The sequence below is a fragment of the Drosophila yakuba genome, chromosome 3R, assembly GCF_016746365.2.
Source record: "Drosophila yakuba strain Tai18E2 chromosome 3R, Prin_Dyak_Tai18E2_2.1, whole genome shotgun sequence".
NCBI lineage: Eukaryota > Metazoa > Arthropoda > Insecta > Diptera > Drosophilidae > Drosophila > Drosophila yakuba.
Window position 1 is genome coordinate 18,708,389 of NC_052530.2, and position 24,644 is coordinate 18,733,032.

The 24,644-nt window shown below is 45.3% G+C and overlaps 4 protein-coding genes across 7 annotated transcripts; 2 read left to right on the forward strand and 2 right to left on the reverse strand.

Moving 5' to 3' along the window:
• Positions 1-37: 37 nt before the first annotated feature.
• Positions 38-1,383, forward strand: LOC6537411 (transcription initiation factor TFIID subunit 12). Of its 2 annotated transcripts, none has more exons than XM_015192848.2 (3): positions 38-167; positions 567-813; positions 885-1,383. In XM_015192848.2, the coding sequence occupies exons 2-3, from the start codon at positions 646-648 to the stop codon at positions 1,203-1,205; spliced, it is 489 nt and encodes a 162-aa protein (XP_015048334.1). In that variant the 5' UTR covers positions 38-167; positions 567-645; the 3' UTR covers positions 1,206-1,383. The 2 variants fall into 2 exon arrangements, with proteins under 2 accessions (XP_015048334.1, XP_015048335.1); XM_015192849.2 differs by having other exon boundaries at positions 55-167; positions 334-813.
• Positions 1,384-1,681: 298 nt separating this feature from the next.
• LOC6537412 (zinc finger protein 84) lies at positions 1,682-4,879 on the forward strand. 2 transcript variants are annotated; one of them, XM_015192850.3, is made up of 5 exons: positions 1,682-1,923; positions 1,985-2,397; positions 2,453-3,359; positions 3,418-3,999; positions 4,064-4,879. In XM_015192850.3, exons 1-5 carry the CDS (start codon positions 1,783-1,785, stop codon positions 4,838-4,840), a joined length of 2,820 nt encoding a protein of 939 aa, XP_015048336.1. In that variant the 5' UTR covers positions 1,682-1,782; the 3' UTR covers positions 4,841-4,879. The 2 variants fall into 2 exon arrangements, with proteins under 2 accessions (XP_015048336.1, XP_002097968.1); XM_002097932.4 differs by having other exon boundaries at positions 1,683-1,914.
• On the reverse strand, positions 4,870-5,576 carry LOC6537413 (peptidyl-prolyl cis-trans isomerase FKBP2). Its single transcript, XM_002097933.4, has 2 exons — positions 5,392-5,576; positions 4,870-5,328 (listed from the first exon to the last, which is right to left on the reverse strand). Exons 1-2 carry the CDS (start codon positions 5,536-5,538, stop codon positions 5,059-5,061), a joined length of 417 nt encoding a protein of 138 aa, XP_002097969.1. The 5' UTR covers positions 5,539-5,576; the 3' UTR covers positions 4,870-5,058.
• Positions 5,577-5,870: 294 nt separating this feature from the next.
• LOC6537414 (serine-rich adhesin for platelets) lies at positions 5,871-24,142 on the reverse strand. Of its 2 annotated transcripts, XM_039375516.2 has the most exons (6): positions 23,927-24,142; positions 23,621-23,716; positions 8,980-12,773; positions 8,433-8,529; positions 6,723-7,270; positions 5,871-6,623 (listed from the first exon to the last, which is right to left on the reverse strand). In XM_039375516.2, exons 3-6 carry the CDS (start codon positions 12,522-12,524, stop codon positions 6,389-6,391), a joined length of 4,425 nt encoding a protein of 1,474 aa, XP_039231450.1. In that variant the 5' UTR covers positions 12,525-12,773; positions 23,621-23,716; positions 23,927-24,142; the 3' UTR covers positions 5,871-6,388. The 2 variants fall into 2 exon arrangements, with proteins under 2 accessions (XP_039231450.1, XP_039231449.1); XM_039375515.2 differs by having other exon boundaries at positions 23,621-24,142.
• Positions 24,143-24,644: the final 502 nt, after the last annotated feature.

Consider the following 24,644-nt stretch of genomic DNA (forward strand, 5'->3'; position numbering starts at 1 on the left):
TTCAACATAAATATACCAAAATGGTTTGGCTTACTCGCGCGGATTTCAGAGTCGCCCGCAACTGGTCCTACTGTTGATTTGGCTGTGGTTGCTCTGCTTATTTTTATTTTGTTTAGTAATTTAGGAAAAACATACTATAAGATCACAGTGTCTATACCGCAATTATTGTAAGTGTGGCCTGAGCTAAGAGCAACTGCTAAGTAACAGTTTTATTTTACAAAACACAAAGCGACGGATTTTTAAGACCACACGCGTGAAATTGACAACTACTATTCTTTTACTTTCATTTCGCTTGCAATCAAACACCCACACACACACAAACACCGACTGCAGTTGAGAAAGCAGGACGACACAACAAAAACAACAAAAACTACAACAAGTACAATAACGCTTTTGGCTTTGGTTCTGCACTCTTACCCACTCCCCCAAAAACCTTTCTGTACTGTCCTCGCCCACCAACCTGTCCCACTTTCAACCAACCAACCAACCAACCAACCACCCACCCACTTGATTTGACTCTGAAGAAACCCAAAAGCAATGTCGGATCTCTTTACCACTTTCGATAGCAACGGCGTCGCCGAGCACCACCTGCACCACAACCACAACTCCACATCGTCCGCCAGCGGACAGTTCCACGACCCACCCATGGCCTCGCCCTCCCAGCACAGTCCGATGACCAACAACAGCAACTCATCCTCGCAGAACGGCGTTCCGGTTTCCGGTTTGGGCACGGGTACGGGCATGGGCACCCCATCTGGTGGTAGCAAGTCATCCAATCACACATCATCCGCCGCCGGCTCCGAGAACACTCCCGTAAGATGCGTGCCTTATGGCGTGCACACGGATTACGCCTGGTTCCAGCTTAACTTTGTTGCCCATTTCAGATGCTAACCAAGCCGCGTCTCACAGAACTCGTCCGAGAGGTGGATACGACCACACAACTGGACGAGGATGTGGAGGAGCTGCTGCTCCAGATCATCGACGACTTTGTTGAGGACACCGTCAAGTCCACGAGCGCCTTCGCCAAGCACCGAAAGTCCAACAAGATCGAGGTGCGCGACGTACAGCTGCACTTTGAACGGAAGTACAACATGTGGATACCCGGATTCGGTACGGACGAACTGCGTCCCTACAAGCGGGCTGCCGTCACGGAGGCCCACAAACAGCGCCTGGCACTCATCCGGAAAACGATCAAGAAATACTAGAGAATTGAAACGAATCGAATCGGGTCGTGGCTCTGTTTTGGTTTGCCGGATTTCGCGTATGCCACCCGTGCACACGCCACAAACTATTTTAAGCTCCAATTTAGAATAAAGAACAAAGTACGCCGTTCTATTGTAGATTTAATGTAATAAAAGTACACTATTGATTTCCATTCAACAATTGGTCGCACTCGGCAGCAAATCTTAAGTCGTGATTTTCAAGAAATCACAGTTACCTACGATCCTGTAATGTATTACAGTAATATATTACATATATTACTTGCCTTAATGACTTTGATTTATATTTTTCAGTACTCAACATTTTCTGCACTTTAATTTAATAATTAATTTATAATAAATTAAATAAACATTTGTTAATACTTGCCTTCAAAATAAATAGAGATATCTGCTGAACGCATCCACTTTATTGCTATAATTTTTAACAACTTGGTATTTTTATAAGGGCCGACGGTATTTTCCCTCACTTGCGTTACGGTCATACCATCAATAATGTTGATTTTCTGATTGTTGATTTTAAAATTAAGAAAAGCTTGCGATTGGCCAAAGAAATTTTTTCGCCATGAAGCTGCCGGTGATTTGTCGCACGTGCGACTCCACGGACACCGACAACCTTCTAAAGCTTGCCACGCCCTCGAAAAAGTATCCGGACAAGTTGCTTTCGGAGATTTTGTGCGAGCTAACCGAAATCAATGTAAACAAAGTTCGGAAAAGTAGTAAAATCAACAACAATTTCTAACTAAAATCAAACATTTTCCTTGCAGCTGGATGCGACTGGCAGTCAGAAACTTCCGCAATGCTTGTGCAGCGGATGCACCAAGAAATTAATGGGCGCCTATTGCTATGTGAAGCAGGCGCTGGCCGCCAACGAACTTCTAATGAAGCATCTAAAGAACGGAGGTGCTCCATCGTCAACCGACTGCCTGCAGGAGGCGCCGATGGAGCTGTGTGCCGAGCAGCATGTGGAAGTCAAGCTGGAGACCGAGGATGAGGACTGTGGCGAAAACGATGTCACCATCACTTGCTCCGAGCTACCGGAACCGGACGAGATGGATATGGAGAGCAAAAAGTCCGTGGACCCTCTGACCATGATTGAGACTGTGAAACTGGAAATGGAGCCGAGGAGCGTTGAGAAACCAGTGGAAGACGATCCGTCATCGGACTTTGAAGATGAAGAGTGGGTGACAATTTAAAGGTTCTAACTGCTTTACTCTAACCACCAAACTTTGCAGCTCCCTAGATAATTTGCCGCTGTATAATCGCATTCAAAAGTGGAAAACAGGAAGGAAGACTGTATATAAATGTCAGGACTGTCCGAGGAGTTTTAAACGATTCGACTTTCTCAAACGCCATGAAATGCGCGTTCATAAGCCAGAAACTCGATTGTACGCCTGTTCACTTTGCATTCGCAAGTTCAGCCGCAGCGAAGCCCTCGAAGCGCACCTGAAAGTTCACCGGAATTCCAAACGATCGGCGAACATTAGCGAGCACAAGAAGGCAAAGGCCGTGGATGTGAATCTCTGCAAACCGCATGGGTACAAGCTTATTGAGTGCATGATTTGCCAGAGCCAATACAACAAGATTGCTGATCTACGACGACATTTGGAGGAGCACCCCGATATTAACAGTCTATGTGGTCGACCAAATATGGAGCCCCATGAGCTGGCGGAGCTGTTTTATCCCGATTCCAAGGACCTCAGTGAGGAGCAGGTAATCAACTTGATTCGCAAGGACCTGGCGGCGGGTATCTATCAGCGTTTCTATTCGATAACGAACCAAAGTGGCTACGAAATGGATCTGGACAGCTCGGAGACAGACAGCGATCTGGACGGGGATCCTGATGACCAGCAAAAGAGGCGAAAAAAGTCGCGCAAAGCCACCTACAGCTGCGAACTGTGCCAGCAAAAGTTCCCGCGAAAATATCAGCTTTATGACCACCAGCGACAGAGCCACAGTTGGTCAGACGCCCCTCATGTTTGCGGGCGATGTGATGGACGTTTTGTTAGTCTGCAGCTGCTGCGGCACCACAACGAGTCGCAGTGTAGGAATGCACAAAAACGATTTCTCTGTCACAAATGCCCGCTGCGCTTCCGCTGGAAACACAACCTGAAAACACACTTCCGCGAACACAGGATAACAGTAAGTTGCGCTTAGAATCGATAAAAACGCAGAAACATTACATTTATGAATTTTACAGAATCAAACATTTGAATGTTCCGAGTGCAAACGGGTATTTGACAAAAAGAAATCCCTCACCGTTCACCTGCTTAGCGTACATGCGGAGGAATCAAAGCTGATACCCTGCCAGTGGTGCAGTCGCAAATTCTATCGGCACGACTACTTGGTCAAGCACCTGAAGCGCCACGGTTTGAAAGAGCAGGACATTCCCTTGGCAGAAACATTGATTGCTGCCACCTCTCGGCCAAACGGTGCAAAGCGCATTACCTGCCGCATGTGCAATCTGCATTTCGAGCGTATTGTTGATCTGCGCGCCCATATCCAGTTGGAGCTCAAGCTATCCCTGTCGCTACACCAGAGCTACGACTCTCCGCACAATTACTCGATAACAAACGAATCTGGTTTTGAACTGCAGCTGGAGGATTCGGAAACAGAGGACGAGATGCAGTCCGGTGCTGGCAGTCGACCCGTCTATATCTGCGAGCTGTGCAGCGTGCAGTGCAAGCGGAAGTTCGAAATGATCCAGCATCAGCGGACGATGCATCGCTTTGACAAAATGCCACACGAATGCGACGACTGCATCTTTAAATGTGTCTCCAAGGTGAGGTTCTAAATGTGTATTATATTTCTATTCTATTCATTTGTAAATTTCGTTATTGCTTCAGAGCATTATGGACCATCACCGGCAAGGCCAGTGTAGTAGTACAGAAAAGAAGCATCCATGCGCCAAGTGCTCCTACAAGTTTATGTGGCCAGAGAACTTAGAGCAGCATGTTCTTCTGCAGCACAGCAAGTCTTCCGTCGGCAATCCAGCTGGCGTCAGACGCACGCCAGGAACCGGTGACCTGGAAAAGGATGCCACTGAGGACGGAGTGCCGCTGCTACAGTGTCCGCACTGCGATCGCACATACCAGATGAAGTCTCGCCTGAACAACCACATTCGCGATGTGCACATTAACGGCGACCGCAAGCGCAAGGAAGCTATCAAGCGCTTCCTCTGCTCCCTGTGCGGAATGGAGACGAGATCAGCTGCCGCCCTTGTCACACATATGCGACGCCACACTGGCGAGAAGCCCTTTAAGTGCGATCTGTGCGAGATGGCCTTTCCCCGCCACTCAGAGCTGGCCTCGCACCGCCGGATGCACACCGGCGAGAAGCCATTCCACTGCACCGTCTGCGGCAAGGACTTTGCACGCTCAGATAAGCTCAAGCGCCATATGCTCACGCACAGCGGTTTAAAGCCGCACAAATGCACATACTGCGAGAAGAGCTACCGCCAGGCCAAGGACCTCAAGCTTCATCTCCAGCAGCACACCGGAGAATGTCCCTTTGTGTGCGGCACCTGCGGCGAGCGCTTCATCCAGAGCAGCACGCTGGAGAAGCATCGGTTGATGCGGCGTCACTTCGACGAGGTGGAGACGTGGCTGAGGCGCCAAAAGTAAGGGACTCTTGCAATAAATACAATTTGGTCTAGTATAAAAGGAATGGCATTACTATTTATTGGTCGTGGCGTGGCACCGTTTCAAAAACAAAATATAACAATTAAGGGATTGCTTTTAAAGGTAAAATTGTAAATTATTTGAGCATTAAATGTTTATGACTTTAGTTGAAAGTAAACTTTGGGTGTAGCATGGAATGCCTATTGATGGCCCTATTTGTTTTACAGCTCTTCAGATCCAGAGCGCGGTTCGATTTTCATCAGCTCCGTATCGAAGACGAGTACCGCATTGGGGGGAATCTTTCCGCCACCTGCTCCACTTGCTCCGTATCCCAGTTCTGGTGGAATCGTCAGCTTGCGCTGCTCACCCTCACACATGCCAAGGATTCCCTGATCCCAGCCCTTGATCACCTGACGCGCGCCCAGGGTAAAGGAGAAGGGCGTGCCGCGGGAGTAGCTGCTATCGAACTCGGTTCCATCCTGCAGTGCTCCCTAGAGTGTTTCCAAATTCGGGGTTAGGTCGGCTAGAGATCTTCCTTATCTGATTTCGCTTACTCTGTAGTGCACGTGGACGAGATCGCCGCCCTTGGCCTTCCGGGTGCAGTTCTCCACCCGCTTTTTAATGCCGATCTTCACCTTTGGGTCGCTGGCAGCGGTGGCGGCCACAAAAGCGCTGATTAACAAAATATAAGTTAACTTCATCTTATCGTTCGCCAGTATCAAAAAACACTACGGGTTCAGTGTGACCAAAGCGCTACAGCAATTTTAGTTGTTCCCACTGCACCCATAAATCAAAATTAATGTAACATTAGAAATTGTTTCCTACAAAATTCAGATTTTAAAACGTGTTTTTTTTTAGACTTTTAAAAAATGATTAACAAAAGTTATTTTTATGAAAATAAGAGTAAGAGCAGAAGTCGAACTTCAGTTTATTGTTATTAATTTAAAGTTTAAATTTTAAACACCCCGCAGATAAGGTCTCACTAAAACGCACAGGCGTCCAAAAGCCCGCCAAATTTAAAACTTCAAAAACCTCTGCTGAACATATTTTTCTTGTAATTTACAATAATATGAGTAGAGTACAGCTCGATGTAGACTTAAAATAACTTACGTACATTAAAGCTCGTTTAAAATAGATACACACATTGTTTTGATTACATATTTGACTTTCTTAAAACAAGGAGAGCTCCAAATAATTATCATTTGCTCCGGATTATATGGCCCCGGAACTCGGGACAGTGCAAAAAACAAAAATTGACATTATAAATATGCAACAGATTATCAGGAGATATACGAATGTACGATTATATCACAATAATAAAGGAATACATACATTTTAAATGATATTTAAAGCCCGACATACAACGACGCTTAAATAGGTGCCAACATTCAAGCATACTAATAATACTAATTTACACTAATATTTCGTATAAAATATAGCTACTACTTATTACAGGGGGTCCCATGGATCAGTGCTGGAAAGGCGAAATCAATCGAAAATTCGGTTTCCACTCGATGGGGTCTGCCGCCAAAGCCATCCGCCCCTTGGCCTTCAGTTGTCGTTGGACAGATTTGTGATCTTGGCCGCATACATGCTGGCCACCTTGTAGATAAATTCATACTGCTCCTTGGTCTGCACGGCGCTGGCACGTCCCCGTCGCACGTAGTAAACCAGTTGGGGGATGTCCACGGACCGCTTCGGCGTTTCCAGACTGCGGATGGCCATGTCCGACGCTATAATGGTACCGGTTCGTCCCGTGCCTGGAGAACAGTGAACGGTTAGCGGTCTACAGGGGGGAGAGACGGAGAGACACGAAACATTAATAAAGCCATGCAACACACAAACGCTTTGATATGATTAACAGATATGGAATATGTCAACATACCCCTGCTGACTTCGCGTGGCGCTTCGACTTGAAATGTTGCCATTAATCTCGTGGCTGGACGTGCTGCCCGCCTCGGCTTTGCTGCCGTCCGCATCCATTGACGTCTCCAGGGTGGCGGACTTCTCGCGCAGCTCGTTGGCCTGCTCCAGGCAGTAGGACTTCAGCGAGGAGCGCGCCTCCAGCAGCATGGCAATGATGGGCGCCTCCTCGGCCGGAACACCCGCCTCCGGCCATTTGTACCAGTAGTGGGTGAGCTCACGGCTCTCCTCGCCATCCACGCGCTTTAGTACCAATGTGGAAATGGCATAGCGATCCTTGACCTCGCGATGCTTAAGGGTCACCTGGTAATCGCCATAGCTGCTGTGGTTGTCCAGAGTCGCCGACGGTGGCAGGTACTCGGCGCACCGCTCAATGCCATTCTCACTGAGATCCGTCGCCTGGACGATCACCCGCGACTGCTGCTCCCAGATCATGCGCCAGAAATCGCTGGTCGTGCTCTCCAGCGGCGCCTGGCAGGCGATGTAGTAGTTGGGCGCATCTCGGGGGCCCTGAAGTGATCGAAAAATGTATCAGATGTCTTTTAACTTGATGAACTTGTGTTCCATTTGATGGTATAGTAGTGTTATTTGAATTGGAAACTAAATAGCGCAAAGACGCCAGTGTGAGTAATGACATAACCATAACCATCAATTAAAACCTATTGCGGCTTAACTCTGCCTCTGCCCACACAACGACTGGCTGACTCTCAGATAAACGACCATAAAGTCGCACAACAGACCTCTGCTGCTGAAATCTCGACATGCTCATGCTATCGCCAGGTGCAATGCCGATGCGCTCTCGCAGTGATTCGCTTCAATGCGCTGCAATGCATCGTCCACGTCACGCTTGAATGCAGTTGTTTAAAGTGCGTTTGGTTAAACAACTGAAACATCCCATGGATGGAGTCGTTGGACACACGTCCTGCTTCATACAGCACTGTTTAATTATTTGAATAGTCTATAGTATACTACTATAATTAGCTTTAAGAACCCGAAATAAAGCTATTAACTCATTTGAAGCTTTGAGAATTTACCCAACAAAATGGTTATGGTAATTAGCTAAGAAAATTGTCTGGAATTGTATAAAACATTTTTGCTTTCCCTTATCCATATCAAATCAATGCTTGTGTATGCAAACAAGTTGTTTGTTTTCTAAGTGATTTCTTGTAGCTCAGCGCATGGAGGCGTAGCATGATGTAAGGGCATTCACACTTCGTTGATCTTGGCTGGCACTTTCCCTTGGCGCAGCTATTACCAGCTTTACTTGCTGCTTTTCGCAGAGGCTCATTTTGCTTGCGCGGATCTGGGCAACAAAGACGATGAGCCCAATTCACAGTCACGGCCAGCAGAGGAACAGAGGAGCAGAGGAGCTGAGGAGCAGCTACATAGCAGGTGAGTCTCATCGGGCGTGTAATTATTCGGGCGCCATGTTTAATGGCCCTCGAGGGGCCCGAAGATTCCAGTTAGGGCAGGGCGTCATGCAACGCCACATATGTTTGCAAAGTTCGCTGAAAGATGCCTCAAACGCGGCACTATAAGCAACTACCTCCACATATCAACCCACCAACCAACCACTACACATGTGTGTGAGAAAGCGCCCAGTCGATTGTTTGTCTAGCTGCGGATGAGCCGATCCGCCGCCCACTTGGGAGGCACTGCCTCGGTTACTTACCCGCACATAATTTGCATTAATGTATTCCGTTTTGTCATCATCGCCTTGCCGCTGGAGCACCACCCGCGTCTCAGGAAGCGGAATCACGTTGGCGTAGCTGCGGTTCGCAGTTCCAGTTCGAGGTCGAGACGTTGAATCATCATCGTCGCAGCAACGGGTTGTTATTGGTTTGGACGGGACGGGAAAATAAAAAGCAGGAAGAGATGTGCCAGAGATCAGTATTGTAATTGATTCGACAATTCGATGTGAACTCGTGCCGCGAAAGTGAACCCTTAATTACAGTGAGCACCGCTAAGGTAGAAACAACACACGTTTCTGAATAAATTAACTTGGCATAAAGTGCTCCCAACGTTTCTCCCACATTTAATTATCTACCATTGAACTAGGCCTAATCTTATCGTATCACAAACGTGTTATCAAATCATCCAGATTACACAAGTGTGACCCAGCCCTTTGGCAAGCCCATTATGCTATGAAAACAATCAATATTTTCCATAGACATTATTCGGTTCACTTTCCTAGCAACTGTTTTCAAAGTTTTACTCACCGGTTCTTGTCCTCACAACCAGGAGGCACTTCGTCCGCCCTGGCGATGATCTGCGGCACGTCGCGGAACTCCTCGAAGACGTCGGAGCGTCGCTCCGCAAAGCGCGCCAACTCACTGGCGGTCAGGAGATTGTGCCGCAGCGAGGGATCATCGAAGGCGGCGTTGCCATAGGTCCGCTTGGAGGCACGCACGTCGCGACCCTTGCGCCGCACACTGCCCAGCACGGAAACGTTGTCCAGGGAGTAGGCATCCAAGCTCACGGGACGACATCTTTGGCCATAGGACGTCTGCTTCTGGCGCTTGCGCATCAAGTAGAGGAAGGCCACCAGCAGGATGAGGGCCACCACACCAATCACGCTGACCGTGATGGCTATGATCACATTCACGTCCGTCCCATTGCCCTGGGCATTGGTCTGCATGTGGTCCAGTTCGTTGGGATACGGGGCCATGTATGTGGGTGGCAGTTGACTCGGCGACGTGTCCGGCAGCATGGTGGTGCTGCTGCTTGTGGTGCTGCTGCTGGTGGTGGTGCTGCTGCTGCTGGTGCTGGCCACCGTGGAGGACTCGAAGTATACCCGCGTGGGTGGTGCAGGTGTTGTGGTGCTGCTGGTGGTGCTGTCGTCCAGCAGACTTATCTCCACCGGCTGCATTGTTGTCGTGGTTGAGGGCGTTTCCGTTGTGCTTGTTGTTGTGCTGCTGGTAGTTGTTGTAGCACTGGTTGTTGTCGTTGTCGTTGTCACCGCCATCGTTGTCTTGGCTAACTGCTGCTCTGTGTCCTGCGCATCAACCACCTGTTGCCCATCATGATGTTGACCCTCCCGCTCGATTTCCTGTTGGCCACCTGTTGCTGCCGCCGCTGTGCTCTCATCCGTTGCAACAGCAACAGTGGCAGTTGCTGCTGATGGCGTCGTCGATTCGGGAGACGCCTCGCCGATGTTGTTGGTCTCCAGCGAGGACTCGTGCTCCTTGCTCAGTTTGCTCAGCTGGCTCACGTCACTAAGCAGACTGGTGGCTGTTGTGGGGTTGCTTTCCCCTGTTGCTGTTGCTGTTGCCAATGCCCCCAAGTCGCTCTCTGTTATGGCCACACTGTTATTGACCGCGTTATCGGTTTTCTCAGCTGTTCTTAGCTCATTCGTATTGCCGTAGCCGTCTCCGTCGCGCGTCTTCACTGCCACTGCCTCCAAGTTCACTTCATTGCTAATTTGCGCAATTTCCGTTTGCGTGGGTGTTGCTACACTTGTCGCCGCTGTACTTGTACCCGCGATCGCACCGCTCCGCGTACTACTGGTAACTACGATTTCTGGCCGAATCGAAGTGCTCACCTCGCCAGCCACTCGCACACTAACCGTCGTCGTCGCTGTTGGCTCCACGCCTGCCGTTGTCGTTGTTGCTGCCTGCGCGCTCTCTGGAAATTTGGTTGTGGCAATGATGACGTCGTTACTGTTATCGTCATAGCCGTCGCTGTTGTTGCTGCTGTTGCTGATGTTGCTGTTGTTGCTGTAGTTGCTGTTGTTGCTGATGTTACTGATGTTGCTGCTGTTGCTGCTGTTGCTGATGTTATTAATTTCAGTCGCTTTTGTGGCCATTTCGGTTGTGCTGCGGGTGGCTGCCACACTTGATGTTGCAGCTGTTGTAGCCTCGAATGTTGCTAATGCATCTGCTGCTGTTGCTGCCCCTGAGACAACTGAAGTGGCTGCACTTATCGTTGATGTTGCTGCTGCCTCTGTAACTTTACTTGATGTTGCAGATGTTGTGGCCTGTGATGTTGCTACTTCCAAGTCTGGCTCAGCGGTTACATCTTCCACAGATACTGGCCTTTCTGTGGTAGTAGTTGTGCTAGTATCTGTTGAATTTGCCTTAGACATTTCACCCGACTCTGCTGCTGCTGTTGTAGCATTTTTTGAATCAACCCTCGCTGTTACGGCAGATGTTGCAAGTTGCTCGTGTAATGTAACCGATGTGGCCGCCTCTGTTGCCGCCTCTGTTGCAGACTCTGTTGCCGCCTCTGTTGCAGCCTCTGTTGCCACTTCTGTTTCCCTTTGAGCCTCTGTAATCGCCTCTGTTAACTTGGCATTAGCAACATCGGCCATCTGTTTCACCATTGGAACTTCCAGTTGTTGCGTAGTAGTCGTCATATTCAGGTCCATGGAACCAGGATCAGGTGTTGAAGGTATTGTCCTTGCTGTTGTGACATTATCCAGTTCCAATCCCACTGTAATATCATCTTTGTGGTGGCCCTTCTCTGCCAAAGCTTCGGTGGTAGCCTGTGTGGCGCCCTCGGTGGCATCCAGAGTGGTTCGGACCACAAATTCAGTGCGATTCTCGGGCGTCGAGGGTAACATGGCAATGTTCATCCAATCCAGGAGATTCTTCTCCTTGTGCAGCTCCGATTTGTTGAGCGGCATGTCTATATCATTCGCCAGATCAGTGTGCTTGAGGAGTGGCACGATCGTTGTGGTAGTTAGCGATGCCTTGGGCACCGCCTTCATTGCAGCCAGACTCCAAACCTCAGCCGTGTTGGGCAGTGTAAGTTGCTGGGCATTCGTGGAGTTTTCACTTATAAACTTGGCTCGCTTCTCCGGCAACTGGCGCACCTCTGACTTTGAGGTGGACTCCTCGATGACATTCTCATTGGAGGCGAACACAAATGGCGTGGTTGGCGATGGCGTCGATGTTGAAGTGGTGCTGACTGGTGTGGAAGTCATGGGTAGTGGCCTCAATTTCATGGGTGTAACTGCAGCAGGGGATCGGTTTGATTCTTCAGTGGTGGATGAGTACTGCATGGATCGGCCATGATCGGAAGAACGAGTGGTTGTGGCGTTGACCACTCGCTCTGTGGTGTTTGGTACTTCAATAGAGAAGGGTTTTAAAGGAATGGTGGCCACAGATTCTGCGACCTCATCCTTCAACTCAGTTTGAGCCTCTCTTAAGGAAGGCTTCGTTATGACCACATCTTTTTCAGGTGCTTTCTCGGTTAACAAAATATGTTCAGTGCTTGTGTTTAAGACCTCTTTCAAAAGAGTTTCTTCCTTTAAAGGAGCTTCGGTAGACTCCTTAGCTGTCGCCTTGGTTGGGTTCTGATCCAACTGAGACGTGGTTGTGATGCTGGACTCTTCCTTAACCATATCTGTATCCGTATCCACTGGAGCTGCCTTCAACTGAGGTTCCGTGCTTGCAGACTCCTTCAGCTTGAGTTGCTCTTTAGCTATCATTCTTTCGGTGGTAGTCCTACTCTCATCTGCCGTCGTTTCCTTAACTTTGAGATTCTCTTTCGGACTAGCAGTTTGGCTTTCAGTTTGATCCACAATTGATGCGCTTCCTTCATCTCCAATATGGGTTTGTGAGCTAGATTCTCCCTTCATTTCAACCGGTTCCCTGGCGCTCCCACTTTCCCTGGGCGCCTTAACCATGTCAGGGTCATTGGAGGTGGAAGCCACCGCCTGCTCCAAGCCGGCGGTTTCTCTTTTCGCAATGAAACGTGCCTGCGTTACCATTACGGCCAGGGCGAGCATTAAGCCACCTCTGAGCCACCCAGCCACACGCATCGTGTGTCGCTGCCTCTCGTTCTACGGCGGTGTGTCTGTCTCTTTCTGCTCGTGCACCGCTGTGGGTCAAGTCGATTCCACGTTCGACTGGGCCTCAAAATCGCTTGGTTTTATTTCCACCTTTGAGTCTGAGTTATTGGGTTTCTGTTTTCGCTGGTTTTCTCATTTTTATTTTTAGCAATTTGCAGCAATTTATTCCTATTCTTACATATTTCAGCTCTCTGCTTCCATTTCAACTGGAAAATACGCCTGCAAGAGAAAGGAATGCATACTAATTAGCTATACGAATTTCATGTTAAATGCACTTCGTTTTCTACGAGTACCAGTTCCCCATAAATAGTCTGCCATTTTTGAATGGCAGTACGCTTAAGTATTCCTTGGAAAGTAAGTGGAAATTTCCCTTTCTATAAGTGGGAGCTCTCCACAACTATAATTAATGCGATTAATGACACGTTCCGCATTTCCCGAAATACAAAGGCTTGTGACCACAAGTTCAAGGCCGAGTGTGTCGTTTGTGTTAAAAATAGCTCATTTGCTCGTAATAAATAGTAAATAAAATGTAAATAATAACCAGAATAACACCAGAACTTATGTGCTAAGAAAACTATTACTTCGGAATATATGATGGTTTATGATACTGAACTTTGACTGTTTGGCTTTTCCCATGATAAATAATGTCAAGGAATCCAAAAGGGTTCATCGCACAGCTATGGCTCCAACTTTGAGTTGCTCATATAAGCCAAATCGATGTCATGGAACGAAGTGCATAAGGTTCATTCAACCACGGCCTCCATGGTCTCCTCGGCGAACCCCTCCAAAAGTTGCTCTGGGAGTTGAAGTTGATTCGAGTCGAACTGCAAACAGACCCACCCAATAATAACCATACGAGACTATTTTGGTGGAGGGCGCGAGTTTACCGACTTCATTTGCCATGGTTATCGCCGCGTTGTTATCTGCCGATCCTAGCGATGTCATGTCAATAGTGCATGCAAGCAGCGCTTGGAAAAGAGGTGGAAAATCCCCTACCGCGCTTTTCCAGTCACCTGGGCCACACAAGCCTACCCCCATGTCAGCAATTAGCCCTGAAAGCCCCACCACCACTTCGGTGGTGGCTCGTCATTAATGACGTTAGCCCTATGGTGGTGCGATATTCAGGCGTGGCGCCACCCCTTCTGTATGTCTCGTTCGGAATCAGAGTGTTAATAACTCAAAGAGTGCTACTTTCTTGCAAAAGTGCTGTAAAAATTTCACACAATATTAGCACTTCCATTCAGCTCGCTTTTGCCATGCGACCGCTGACTAATGCCGCTAAATACATGTATATATATTTATGCACCTGTGTGCCCGCAGATAAGATTCGCTTCAGCCAGACAGGGACGACAAAATCACAGCGAGGTATTTTGTAATTTTATTTTTATTTTTGAATGTCAACTCCGGTGCTGCTGATAAGCCAGCAGCGGCAAAGGTAAACAATTATCGGTGATGTTGTTGTCACTGGAGGCCAGCGGTGGGTTGTAAAAGGGCATTAAATAGCCACTGCTGGGTTGGAGCTATGATTTATTGACTCTAAAAATATTGCAAGGCCATTAACATTATGCTCCTGAGACTTTGATTGCTTGATGAAAAGAACGAAAAGCACTGGCTATTGGGTTTTTGTTTAATATAATTTTTTAGCGCAAGAAAATCCAAAGCTTTCATTAAGATCAATAAAGAGAGCCATTTGCAGTTTTTGTTTGATATTTTCTAATATTTTTTATTGAGTGTCTTACTGTTTTTTATGCATATATTTCAGATTCATATAAAATATAATCACAATTCAAATAAAGAGAAAATATTTTCGTTTAACGCCCGAGAGTATGCAGTGATTTTTATTCAAACTTAGTAGTACCAAAACAAGGCGCAACATGCATAATGGCGCCACCACCCACGATCAAGCTACAGCAATGAATACTCTCGATATTTAGCAACTCGGATGTATCGATTGACGAGAAGCGACCAGAGATAGAACAACCCATTGATACAGTGAACCACAGCCGGGGGCAAGGGAGTGCCAGGAAGGCAGTGCCCGCAACCTGAACCCACCACTTAACCCAAATGAAACCAAAGTGCCCGCGGGCGCTGGGTCTTGGTCTTGGTCTTGGTCTCCACTGGAAACGTGACTCGATCGGGGGAATCAAGTGCATCGTGGCATTGGCAGTGAACTGATGGCACAGGGAACTGGGGAGCCGGTGCATGTACGAGTTGTAAACAGAAGTTAGCATTAGAGAGTCGAAGTCGAAGTAGACTCATTTCCGCTTCAGCAGCACGCACTCAGGATGAACGAATGGCTCAGAATTCTCCGACTTGGGATCGCCCGTCATCCGACTCCGACTCCAACTCCAACTCCGACTGCAACTACTGAAAATCCAGCGATAACGATCGGATCGAGGATGATCGCAAGAGAATGCTAAACCAGTTTTTGCGGCCCAATAAAGCCGCTTCGATTTCGATTTGCAATTATGATTTCACTTGCATTGCGATCACGATGGATGTGGATGTTGATGTGGATGTGGAGAATGGCTGGCCATCGCCTGGTATCTTAATGATCTCGGCACTTGTAGTTGTAGTTGTAGTTGTTATGGTGGCCTGTGATAATGACAGCCAACTGGGTAGTCATGGCTTGATCTGCACTGCTGATTGATGGGCAGAAGCTTGGAGCGATCAGACTTAGAGAAGAGATCATTGGGAATTTTCCCAAGCTAGCTTCAGTCAAAATGTGGATAGTCGAAATTATGATTAAACTGGGAACGATTATATGAGCGAAAGGCGATTATTGAAATTTGGAGAGAGATGAGCATCACTTAAAGCAAATTCAGATGATCGAGATTCACATACAAAAGACCAAAGAGATGCTTAGAACATAAAGACAATGAGCTGAAGATCAGCATTCAGACTATTCAAATTGATGAGCTTCGTGGAATTAGCCTTATTTAGCTTGGAATTACCAACATAATCCACAGCCACATCTATCTTAACCCAAATGACGGACTACGCACGCAGACTCCCGGCTCCAAATAGAATTCCAAAGAATGCCAACAGTTAGCTGGGATCACTTGGGAGGCAGATAGAGCTGCGTTCTAGCCATTTCTGCGAAGTTCGTTGAGGATGGCGATGAAGATGAAGATGGAGATGTTATCAATAATGAATTGCGAGCGCGGCTTGTGCCGCTCCAAAATCAGCGAAGTGTGGTGGAGAATGCGAGGCGTCGCACGCTCAAACGATAACTGTGTCATTAGTGCCACATATCTATATATAAAAACATACGTATAGTTTGTATTTGGGACTTCTTTTGTTTCTGATTCGGATTTCGGATTTACCGCTGCTTTATAGACTGTTTGTGTAACTGTTGAGAGCGGCCTTAGAAGCATCCACGGAAGTATCTCATTCGAATGAGTCAATCATTACTCCCTATTTACGAACTTGCCATGCGTATCATAGCATCATTATGAGAAGCAGACCCCATTCATTCACTCAATCCACTATTCGAAATTTGTATCCATTGAAACGGCTTGCCGATGACTCATTTGCATGACATTCGCTTATATCATGCTTTATTCACATATTCCCATATGTGTGTAGACAAATTTCTTTATTTTCGGAGAAAAATCAAAGCTACTCTGCCTCGAGCTGAACTTTCAACGCGATGAAGTTCATAAAAGAAATCGAAACCCGCTATGAAATCGAACTCAAACTCGAAAATCCAAAGCGGTCAACTGCTTTATCTGTAAATGTTTTTGGCATACAGCGAGAAAATATTATCAATGCTGAAACATTTTACAAATTTCATGATTTGCTTTTTATTCACATTCTAACACATTTTGTCAATGTCATTCCACAAAAAGATTAAAATGTTTTTTGTATTTCAGTGAGTGAATCTTGAACCAAACTGGCTCATGTGCTAAACTGCAGATAAAGATTTTCTCGTATTAAGTACTTTCACATGTTTTAAACTATCTTCATAAATATTATCAGATGATATATACGTTTAATTAACTAAAACAACTTGTGCATGGGTTATTTTGACCTTTTTCGGCTAATATATTATATATCATTTAATATTATCATTTTCTCCACGTGCAGTAAACGATCGCCTTCATCAGTTTTGACCTTGCTGGCCCTGCCATTGGCGTTTATTGAACCAGCCAGCTGGTGGCAACAACATTTTGGCCTGGCCAAATCGCAAATGAGTTTGGGCATTAATGCTGTGTATATGTTTGGGAAAAATTGCGATCGCTAAATGCTTGGATTTTTAAACACTTTGCCACAATATGCGCTTGATATTTTCTAAATTCCAGATAGCCCAACTTGATCACAGCAGATGTATTCCATTTGGAATACATAAAAGCCCCATTGATGCGTACTAAATATTCTTCATATTGTTCTAAAAGCTTGGAACTGTAAGGAATGACATATCTTCCATCAAAGTAACCCCTGAAGTCTGGAGCGGTGGTCAAAGCTCTTTAGATGCCCTGATAAGGATATTGGCCACGCAATGTGCAGTTTAAGCCGCCGTCAAATTTGGACAACCATTGTCCGCTGGGTCGCCGTTGTGTCTGTGATGGCTTATCTGTATCTGTATCTGTATTTGTGCAATTACTCTAATGACAGGCGTACTTGGGCTCGGATACACACACATGTATGTCAGCCGCATAATTGCCCCTAATGCAATTGAACAATTAGGCAAGCGCTGCAGCTCAGTCGCAAGCCGCACAACAAATGCAAAATAGACACACGAGTGCGTGCACTTAGAGAAACGAGCTTGAAATCATGTCCATAAATGCCTCAATTCAAGCTATCAAATCTATTTCCCAAACACTTAATTTTAAAGAACATTCAGGAACAGTTGTCATAAGGAACTCTTTGTTTCTGGCACTTTTGGGATAGCGACAAGCTGAACTTAACTCAAATTCTAACTAAATGTAAAGATTAAAATATAAAGAAGTCTTCTTCTTTAGAACGATTTGTGCTGAACTGAAATCCGATCCGAAGTTTCTGTTAGTGTTTGGTATGCACGAATAGATAGCCATCTAATGCGTCCATATTTCACGTTCCCATTCTAATGTCTCCCCGCCGAACAATTTGGGTCACCAAGCTCGCTCGCTATAGAAAACATGCTCATTGTTTATTGTTAGTCGACATTTGTCAACTTAGTGGGTAGCAGCGAATCGCCACAAGTCGCATTTACCTCGAAACTGACAAATTTGCTTGGTTCGCTTTTAATTTGCTCTCCTTTGTGCAAAGCAATTGCGATGGAGCGATAATGGCTAAGCGGTTTATTAGTGTCTCCATTGCCCCAATAAAAAGCCAAAAAAGCAGGATTTCGTCATTTCGGTAATGCTGCAATAACTCAGCGCTGGGAAATCCATTTCTAAATTAATGCCCCTCGATCGGTGGCTGCCCTTTTCCACCGCCTGGAACGAACCGATTTTGAATGTCACGAAACCAATCCAGTCCAGTCCAAGTCGAACAAATTGTAACTGGCACGAGGGCTACTGTCCAAGCTGTCCAAGCTGGCCAAGTGACTGGCCAAAAGCGAGGTAACCACTCTGCAGCTTTGCTGTTGTTTCTTCATGCTGGCCGATCTACGAACGTGGCTGTAACGTGTACTAGATTTGGGGCTTAACCCAGTCATGCCCACAATCTGGTTACAGAATAATTGATTTAATATTACCCATATAAATCAAAATAGGTTGTAGGCGATCTACGAAACAATGCACAACTAGAGTTGCGAGTATTCTTGTTTTATATCTGGCTAAAACAATTATATCTGAGCTTAGAGGTAGCAAAACAACTAGTAGTGTATATTGGTACCGTTGGCCCTCAGAGGGTTAACTGTGGCTAGGGAGAGGGGCAGCTGAGAGGGGCGGGCAGTTGAAGTTACAGCGCAGCCGCAAAGTGAACCGAATTGAGGTTACCCCACCGACAGATGAGCTAACGTTTCACGCATGCCCCGGGTTTCGGGGTTTGTGTTTGGTCTTTGGCTCTTGGTTTTTTGGTTTTTTGGTTGTAAGTTGTTGGTTGTGTATAGTGGGTAGTGGGCCTGGGAATGCACCGTGGACGTGACTCATGTGGGCTCATTCATTGTTACGTAGGAGCTGTCATTTGGGGAGGGCCCAGAAGGGGCTGGATTGGATGTGGCCCAAAACAATGCAGTTGCTGTTGCTGTTGCTATTGCAGCACAGTTGGCAGATTTTTCGCAAGGCTAGCAGCTATTTGCACCGCCCTGTCACTTTACGGCTCAATGGAAGCTAAACGGCTGAAGAAGCGGCGGAAGAAAGCAAAAGTGGGCGCAGTGGAAGCCGCCAAAGCACTTTTACTTTTCGCCCCATCGCGTATCTCATAGATACTTTTCCAATTTTCCACAGCAGGCAGCGACAAGTTTTCCCCTCACCGAAGTGCTAAACGAGTTTCATTCGTTTGCTAAAGAGCATTAATAGCTGCGAGAAAGAGAGAGAGAGAGAGAGGGAGAGACGGCTGATGTCGCCGGAGAATCATCCGGTGGGCGTTACCTGGTAGATCCAGATGGGTTATATAACCCTCCGTTCGGAGACTTTCGTTTGGAAGCTACTGAACCCGAGCCAAAGAGTGAGATTTCTCCCACGCTACCCGATACAATTACGAGTTTTTTTTGGCACTTTTTCTTTTGGCTTAATGTTATTACTTTTCACAAATTAGCCAAACACTTTCCCCAACTCTTTGGCACTGCACAGAAAGAAAATACCTCAAACAAAGTAGTAGTAGTACTATTTATCGAAACAAATATCAAGGCAATTTATTAAAATACCATATGAGTATAATGAGTAGCTCTGCTTTTGTTTGTTCAACCTCAATCGTCACCTAAAAAATGATTAAACACGGGGGATTTTAACTCTTTTTGGGTCAAAGTTTTTTCGGGGTTTCCTCCACTTTGCACGCGAATCTCCCATTGCCAAGCTGCGTGCCAATTGAAGACAGTGTGCAATATTCATTCAAACAGCCAGGGTTCAAGGTTTGTGGCGATTATTTATTAGCACCGCTCTGTTAACCAGGAATTCAGACAGGGTTTTTAAGGGGCAGGCCCAAATCGAAGGTCGTTAACGTTTCCCTAAATTTGCCATAACATCATAGGTGCGTAATATACTCCAAGAAATTGATCACTTGCGTCGTTTGTTATGTGCTAATTGGTGCTGAAGTCGCGTATAATCGAACCCATATAAATTCATTTGCATTTCATAAAACAAAGTACGTAAGCGGACCCCAAACCAACCCTATAGAATCTGTGAAACGGGTTTTTTATTAGCGAGAATTCGTTTAGACAATAAACCCAAAGGCCAAGTGCTATAAAAACAAGTAATGCTCAGAAAAACCCCAGAAACGTTTCGCTAAATTGCAGCAAAAAAAAGGTTAAACATTTGTAGTGTTTGGTATGCAAAGTTGTTATAAGATTGGAACCCTATTTGCATGCAAATGCATCTGAGAGATGCTCGTGGCATCCGAATGATGAAATATGGCACTAGTGTTGTGTATCTTTCAGATACGTAAGTAGCGTAAACAAACGGCAAATGCATTGCACTGGCGGGCACATTTTCAGGCCCGAAAGGTAAACAAAAACAAAGGCGGTATTGAGAATGCAGAAGGTGGTGCTGCTGGTGGTGGCATACACTCATATAAGCGCATAAATAACACACATATGCTCCCATTTGTGGCAACATCTGTGGTTATGTGGAGGAAATGGCAAAAGAAACCCGAAGTCAACTAAATGGCTTTCAAGTCGCATGAAAGGCGAGCAAAACTAGTTCAAAGGCTGCCTTGAGCTACTCTATAAATTGCCAGCATATGAGCTCATAAGTTGACAGGAACTGGCCACAGAAACGATATGAAAGTTTATTTACTTCGCTGTAGGTGTGTCTATTCAATAAGAATGTTTAGCAATTGACTATAGTTGCCCAAATGAATGAATATGTTTGAGTCTATTTTTATTCAGCAAGTAGTGAGTGTAACACAAGGTTGACTTCCTGCATGGCTGACCCAAGTGAAGATGTAACTGGCGAACTGCTCTTAATTCAATTAGGCTCAATCAGTGCCCAAGTGTTTGGCGATTGTTCACCCGGCAAGTGTCTAGAATTGAATTAATATTACAAAGGCAACAGAACAAGTCTACATACTATGTACATATATGATATATATATATCAGTTGTCCAGGAAAATGGGCACCTGATAAAAATCCATATATTTTCTATAGGCTTGGTTCATTGACATTAAGTCTACCTGTCAACAAAACAATTAAAGTTTTAATTAAATTAAGCCGACTGGAGTCGGAAGAGTGGGTGCAAAGTGAAGAATAATGCCAAGAGTCAAAGACTTTTCAATTGAGTAATTTAATTCGACGCCCACTGTAGGGAATCGGGGCTATAACAGTATATTGCACTTAAGTAATGTAATTTATTTTGTTTGTTGTGGAAAGGCCGATCATTTTCCATTCTCCGACTGCCAGAACACGTTTCCAAGGTAGCTCCAAAAATACAAAAATAAAACCGCACAAATCGAAGCAAAACTGTTGCCCCAAAAGCGAGATAAACGTCGAAACAATGGAAGGCATGGGGCAGAAACCAACACAACCAACAAAACCAACAGAAGTAACAAAACCAACAAAGAAACAAAGTCGAACGGAGAAGAAGGCAGTACTAAATGCGAATGCTAAAGACAAAGCTCATAGGTCAGGTCTCTGAGTTGGCAGGGCAAGTTGTTTTGTCTGATGATTCTCTCTTTAAGTTTCTTGAAGAACTTGCGGAAGACGGAAGAGGAGGTGGTTCATGGGCGGATGAGGGGATGAGGGGATGAGGGGATCCATATGTGTGTTACCTACTGAACTGCACTTTTGCCTTAATGACAGATTTTGAGTCATCAAGGTGTGTAATTACCACTCGACAAGAAGTGGGATGCATCGGGAAAGTGGAGCGAGAACTGCAGCCGATGGTCAGATGAAAGGTGTTTTCCATGAATGCCAATCACTCAGTTTTCTAGGTACATGGGTTAATCTTCAGATATTTTACAAACATTATTTCAATACAGGTCGAAGAAGTCTATAATTAATTTTCATAAAACTGAACTAGTGGCACGTATGTACATATGTATGTACATAAAGCGAATCAGTTCTATAAATAATGTGCTTACATGCCTGAATAAGTCTGCGGATTCCATAAGTTTATTTATGCTCCCACTAGGAAAAATGATTTCAATTCCTTTGGAACTGTTCACTATTCACATTTGATATGCAACTTTTCCGCTGTGCGTAGTTTTATTCCCCAGCATTTGCCATCAATGAAGTGTAGTAATCACAACATCTTGAACAACATATAAGTAATAGAACCACAGGTGATATGGACAGAAAGAGCAGGGTTCAGATCTCATGGGTACGTGCCACAAACTGCACGACGAGAGGATTTCCTCTGGCAATCACAAATCGGAATTCGCTTCGTTTTCTAAGATTTTCATTATCGCACCACCGACGGCCAAGTTATGCACTGGGCGCAGAGCCACCTCTGGTTTCTATTCCCAATTGCCAGCCCGCCAAAGTCAAGCAGGCACGTCTCGAATCTGGCTCCGAACGTGACTCACCGGCGATCTCCACTGGCTCTCTTTTGCGTCTCTTTCCGTCTCCTTCTCCATCGAAGACCTCGAGACCTTCGCTATCGGCTCAAGCCTGGCACCGGCAGGAGACCGGTTTGCCCGATTCTTGGCAACCACATTCCATGGAAGGTACACAGAAAAGAAAACTGTGTGTTAACTCTTCATTGCTTCACTATCTAGTGAAGCATGTATTATTACATTAAATAACTTCAATATATTTTGTAGTATTTAGTAGTATTTCTCTCTGTGCACTTGCTGCACTGCCCCTCCTTCGTTTCCAAATCACTTATGTTTCGTCATCCTCGTCGACTCGACTCATTTGGCATTCAAAACGCTTCTTTATTAACCCAGGCCCATTACCCAGCGATTTATGCTGCCCGTTCGCACATGCATAATGCATTCAAAACGACTTTGCCGTCGCATTTGTTCTGTGCCTGCAATTTGCAACTTGCAACTGCAACAAGACGCCATCTGCCATGTGTATTTGCAACCATTGTTGCCTCCGTCGCGGCGTCTTTGGCTAAGTAACCTCTAATTAAATAGCTGTCTGCGGCCTTCGCCGGCCGCTTTCGATTCTCAATGAGATGGGATTGGAATTCCTCTCAAGCGGCTTGAATGGATGGATCGCTTAGTTTTGAGGTCTCGCGTTAACGCACCGCTGGAGTTAGCCGCAGATTGAAAACCGAGAATCTTGGGAGTTATGTCATTGACATTGAAACGGGCCAGTAAAAAGTACTGTTTTTATTGAAAAGGTGCAGAGACGAACGTGCTAAATGCATTTTTTTGAATTCAGATAATGTTAGGTGAAGGAAAATATGGCTATTTGATGTTCAATTTACTTAATGACCGTTTTTAACGTTCAAAATATGATTAAGCCCTGACTTTTACTCAAAATACATTCTAGAGATTGGTTCATTACCAAGAAAGTAGTTAAGTAATGTGCTAAATAAGTAAACGAAATGTTCCACGTTTCGCAGTCCTCAAATATTATGGCACATTACAAATAAAATAATTGCCGTCTTTCCACATGTGTGAAAATTAAGTAAATGCGCACAAAAACCAAATACGATTATAACAATAGCGTAATTAAATAAAAAACGGCAGCAACTCAGAAGTTGAAAAATAAACTAAACACTAGACAAGAACAACAACGACAGCAACAACCGAAAATAGCAAAAACAACAAGGCGACGAATGATGTTGAAAGTCGTTTTGCGGGTTTGACCACTGTGCTTTAGCTCTCCACTCTCCAGTGCACAGGAAAAAATATTTATGATTTTTTTTTTTCTATTTTCTATTTTTTCTATTGTTTTGGGATTTCTATTAAATAAACTCAAAGTTAGCAGAATGGCGACCCATGATAAGCCCAATTATAATTGCCGACGTGATCTCTGATTTTTTCTGTGTAGCGAAGCTGAGAGAGAGAGAAGGAAACTCAAGTAGACTTACCAAAATGTTTATATTTTATATATGTATATATTTGTGTTTGTAGACTTCTCGGCAGCTCCAATTGTAAATTGACTATTTCAGCACTTCGCTTGATGGCTTATTGTTGTTGCGAAAACGAAAATAAATACACGTATTTAAAATTTCCACCACAGACTTTTCGGTTTTTGTCTTCCGCATTGACAACAATAACAAAAAGCTCACTTTTCTCTTGCACTTTAAGCCATTGAGCGATTTCTATGGCTTGCCATTAATTCACGATTAATTGCATTTTCAATTTCCATATTTCACGAACACACACACACTCACAATTTCCCCTTTCGATTTCCTCTTCCCACACGCTTGTTGCTTTTGCTTGCGGTTTCCGTGTACCTCCCCTCTCGCTCACTCGGTTTCCGCACAATAGAACAGACAAAATTGTGTTAACAATATTTTTTGTGTGTTTGTTTACTCGAAAAAACGGAACGCGAAAAAAGCGCCAGCATCCCCAGCAGCGCACACGTCCGACTCGTTCGGCGATTTTTTACTTAATAATCTTTTGTTTTCCACTGTGGTGGAGCTCGCTGCGGCTGCGAACCAAGCAGCGGCAGCAGAGAGAGAGTGAGAGAGTAGTGAAGTGGCACAGTGGGTGATTTAGGCAATTTACTTGAGAAATTATAAGGCTTCTATGGCCAGACTTCTGTCAAATTGTAACACATCAAGAGTAAAATGACGAACATAAAAGGTTTTCAATGATAAAGTATATTTTTCCACTTAAATCGTCCTATTTGTCGAAAGTCCCACTGTGTAAAAGAGAGTGTGTTTGCATCCGAGTAAACGAAGCGTCGACGCTGACTGCGACGCTGGCAGAATGCTGCGCATGTCTGAATACGACTCTTAACAGCGCTTTAACAGAAAAGTGCAAGTGCAATGTTAAAGGGATCATTTTTGGACCAGTATGTTAACATAATCTTGCCCATTTAGGAAAATGTTCTTGTATAAAATATATCATATATTCCGCTTAAACCATACTTTTATAATATATTCA